At 41.9% G+C, this 3,962-nt stretch overlaps 1 protein-coding gene across 1 annotated transcript in view; it reads right to left on the bottom strand.

Annotated features, from left to right (window-relative positions):
• Positions 1 to 1,945: 1,945 nt before the first annotated feature.
• DGKQ (diacylglycerol kinase, theta 110kDa) overlaps positions 1,946 to 3,962 on the bottom strand; it is a gene marked incomplete at its 5' end in the record, with an annotated part of 30,948 nt that continues 28,931 nt past the window's right edge. The window contains 2 exons of the mRNA XM_009878086.1: positions 1,946 to 2,232; positions 3,371 to 3,523. Coding sequence (XP_009876388.1) covers positions 2,134 to 2,232; positions 3,371 to 3,523 — 252 coding nt within the window. The remainder of the gene's footprint in view (positions 2,233 to 3,370; positions 3,524 to 3,962) is intronic.

The raw sequence follows: 3,962 nt of genomic DNA, 5'->3' as shown, positions 1-3,962 counted from the left end.
GTGTTTAATGATCAGCAGACAAGGATTTTAGCTGCTGTCCGCCTGGTGGTACCTGAAGAACATCCCCAAAATTAAATTAACAATTTAAACAACAACAGGCTTCACTGAAAGCAGAACTCAATGCTCCAAATGCATCTCTACTGGAGTACTAAGAACAGAAGGAGTCACTGGACATGAAAGAGGGGTTGCAGGCACCTGCTATTTTTGCGTGGCTGTTTTGAATCTGTTTATAGATTAATCTGAATCGTTTTGTTGCTATAGATGACTGCCTTTGAGCACCCACATTCACATCCTCATCTACACCATGACTGGAAAGTAGAAAGCACAAACAATGATGAGATGTTGCTGATGCTGGCAGAATACAGGATGGTCAACACGACTGAGCAAGAACTGCTTCAGCACATAACCAGCTCCAACACAAAATGGCCTTTGCACTTTTCAAAGTTACACTGAAGTCCCCTTAAGCAGCTGGAGATGTTTTTCTAGACACACTGGCAAAAGGAACACTCTTAGAACTGCCACTTGAATGATGAGCTCAGGCCATCCATACCTGAATTAGTGCTTACTGTGCAATAAAGGACAAGAAAGCCCACGGGCTAGCTAAGTGGGCTCTGACCAACATGGCTTAAGTACCTACCTCCAAGCAGCAGATGCATGCAAGTGGCAAACTCATGCAGGCCTCCTGCACCACAACTGCTTCAGAGGGCTCCCATGTGTATGGTGTTGACCTAAAGTAAAATGTTCGGTCACTGGAGAACCATGGTGAGATGAGACCAGAAGAGATGTGAGTGAAAACCAACATAACTATGGCCACGGACAGCACATGTATGTAGTGTATGACAGGATGAGCATGTCTGCTCTAGTGCCAGTCTCCAGCAGGAAGCTGTGAAAGAAGTACTAGATCCCCACATCTTCAGCACAGAGAGGTGCAAGAGCTGACACAAGTACAGCTTCTGAAGAGCACACACTCACCCAAGTGAGAAAATGCAGCCACCGTGTCCCTGACCCAACACCCGCCAAGGACTTCAGAAGGCTGATCAGGTGAGTTTTCGTAACAGCTATTGCATTCGCAGCTATCTGAAGTCGACAGCATGTTACATGCACGCTACAGGCTCCTCAGTGAAGCTACGCTCTACTTCAGCTCCAACACATGACTGTGCGAATTTACTTAAGTGAACACTAAATGGTACTTCTTTTACCCTAATTAGTAACAACTCTTTTAGCCTTTGAGCTTGCTGTTAAATAACAGTCCAGCTGTGACGAATTAATGAAAATGACACAGCACAAGTAAAGACAAGAAGAAAAGCCTAGTGTTAAAGATAATGGTTTCAATGACAGGAAAAAATCAGTATACTGTAATGCTGCATTGGGTATTCTTGTTAATTTTTTACATTAGGGTGGTAGCTGCTGAAATTCAAATACCTTTTAACACAGGCTTTGGCTGAACAATGTAGGAGAAACTAAGTTGCAGTTGGTAACTTGCTCTGCACACTGTTTCCCCTTCATTCACATTGTCCAAATACTGTTGAGCTTAACTGTCTGAACTATTTGTCTCAACTGTTCTAGCACTTTCTTTCCAGTGTACAGGGCTCCTGTTATAGAAATCATCTCTCCTGTGTTTTGTATTTTGCTCTTTATGGTAGTACTGTTTCAGCTGTGCTATCTGGACTGATCCAGGGAGTTCTCAGCAGCTTATGTCTTTGCCTTTTTGTGGCTCAGAGGCTGCTGTGAACATTAATTTCATTTATGGAACAATGCACCAAAATTTATCTATGGAATGATTTTCTTTAAGAAAGAGCTGGGAGGAGGGGAAGAGTCTTTGTGAAGGTAGATGCAGAAATCCCAGCATTGTGAGATCTCTGTTTGGCCTTAGTTTCTACATATATGAAAAACTGGCTTATGGAAAAGCAACCCAAAGTAAACATTTCAGATGAGACAAGTGGTACATAATAGTTACTTGAAACAATGAGGCACTATCTGTGAAAGATGAAGTAGAACCCAGTACTATCAAAATGTAATGAAAGGCACGCTCATAAGCAACCCTCTTCAATAGCTGCCTGCACGCAGTTTTACTGAACCATCTTGGTATCTACAGTAGGTGTGCTGCATCACTTCTGAGCACAGGTCTCCACTTCAGCGTCCTCCTTCAGAGACTGACACGTTATCCCCTCTCGTCTCTCTCAGGCTTCCAGTTTTCTTCTGCTTCTGCTTGGATTTCTTCAACATGTGGACCTAAAACGGAAGGTTTTAAAAGGAAGTGAGCCTGCATTAAAATACTGGTAGTCACCTATAAACACAAGTAAGACAACTAACTGATAAACAAGTAAAATGTTGGAAATGCAACAGAAAAAACATTTAAATACACAACTATCTGAAGCACCTATCCCTATAAAGCTATAGGATTAACTGCTTTTTTAATATAAGCACATATACGTGTACGTATGTGTACACAGATGCACAGAGATACGCATTTATATTCATGTACACTCAGGCACGTACACATATGTACATGTAATACTATTAGTCACTAATGTAATACAAAGAGAGAAATATTTCTCACTGGAAGTACCAGTTACGTTTGTTCTCTCTCTTTTCCTCCCTTTCTTTCAGGAAAAGTACAAAGCTTAACATATTCCAAAATTTTTGAGGTATGATCCTCTTTTTCACCCATTTTTCCTCTGTAAGGATCATAGCAGCCCACCTGATAGGGCTACATATTCTCCAAGACTGCCTGCTGCAAATTTCTGTGAGTTAAAAGGGCATCCTTAAGGTAACAGACAAATGTGTAGACTGGTGTGCACCAGAGTCAACTACTGCAAAATGTTTATTTCACAATTTCAACGTCAATAGAACATTTAAATTCTTCGGTAGCTGATATTCTTTTCCTTATACATATATATTGGATAACAAGAAAAAGCAGACACTGAGTACTCCAAAGTCTTTTTCTCATATCCCTCCTCCTACATTATTCATTTTTTTCCTTTGCTGCTGACAGACCTTCCCTTCTCCAGCACACCCAGCAGGCTGCTTCCTACCTCGCACACTCCAGTACTACCATCATCCTTGTAACTGTGACCTGCTTCAGGGCAGGCTCACTGCCTGGAGATCTCCATACCGGGGAAAAAATTACATCACCCGGCTGAAGCTTAGGGACTATGTTTTTAAATGCAAGACTTATATGAGCCAGTGGAGAGAGCCCTCAAACCACCCTCTGCAGAAACTGCAATGTATTCTTCCAACAGTTACCACACCGTGCCCACTAGCTTCTTTAAAGTTAAGCATTAGAACACAACAGATTACCAAGTAATATAGAATATTGACTTTTCTTATAGAAAGAAAGTCAACTTGCTAGAAAACCTACAGCCAGTACCTTTGGTCCTGCAGCAGAGATAATAATCTGGCCAGGGGCCTGAATCCAGGGCTCTCCATCAACTTGAACTGGAATTGGCTTTAGGAGTGTTACACGAAAATATGAGCCTTGGGCTATGCGGATTCCTGATCGAAAACCGCCTTGGACTTGACCCTGTTAGGAAGTAAAAAGCCACATTTTCAAAACACTTAACCATACACAAAGACTTCAGCACTTAGGAAAAGTCTAAAGTCTAAAAGCATTTTATCAAACAGGGAGAGAGAGTTTTGCCAAACTCAGCTCCACATCTATGTGTATATATATGTACATACTCAACTACATGTACACATACTCAACAGGACTAATGGCTGACTGTTAACTGCAAAAAGTGAAGCAAAGTGAACTTTGCTGCTAGACATTCTCTGGGGGAATGGGTACAGACACCAAACACTGGGGTAAAAACCTTAACAGAAGATCACAAAATCAAAGCGTGGGTTTGTTAACATTTATATTCCAAAGTGTGTTTGGTCTGTGTCTGGCAGGGTGTTGGTAGCCAGAGGGCTACAGAGCGGTGGCTCCTGTTCAAAGCTTCTAGAGGCTCCCCCGGGCACAA

This window comes from Apaloderma vittatum, unplaced genomic scaffold (assembly GCF_000703405.1).
Source record: "Apaloderma vittatum isolate BGI_N311 unplaced genomic scaffold, ASM70340v1 scaffold14341, whole genome shotgun sequence".
NCBI lineage: Eukaryota > Metazoa > Chordata > Aves > Trogoniformes > Trogonidae > Apaloderma > Apaloderma vittatum.
Note: the sequence above shows the minus strand (reverse complement) of the source record. Positions and strands in the feature narration are given on the sequence as shown.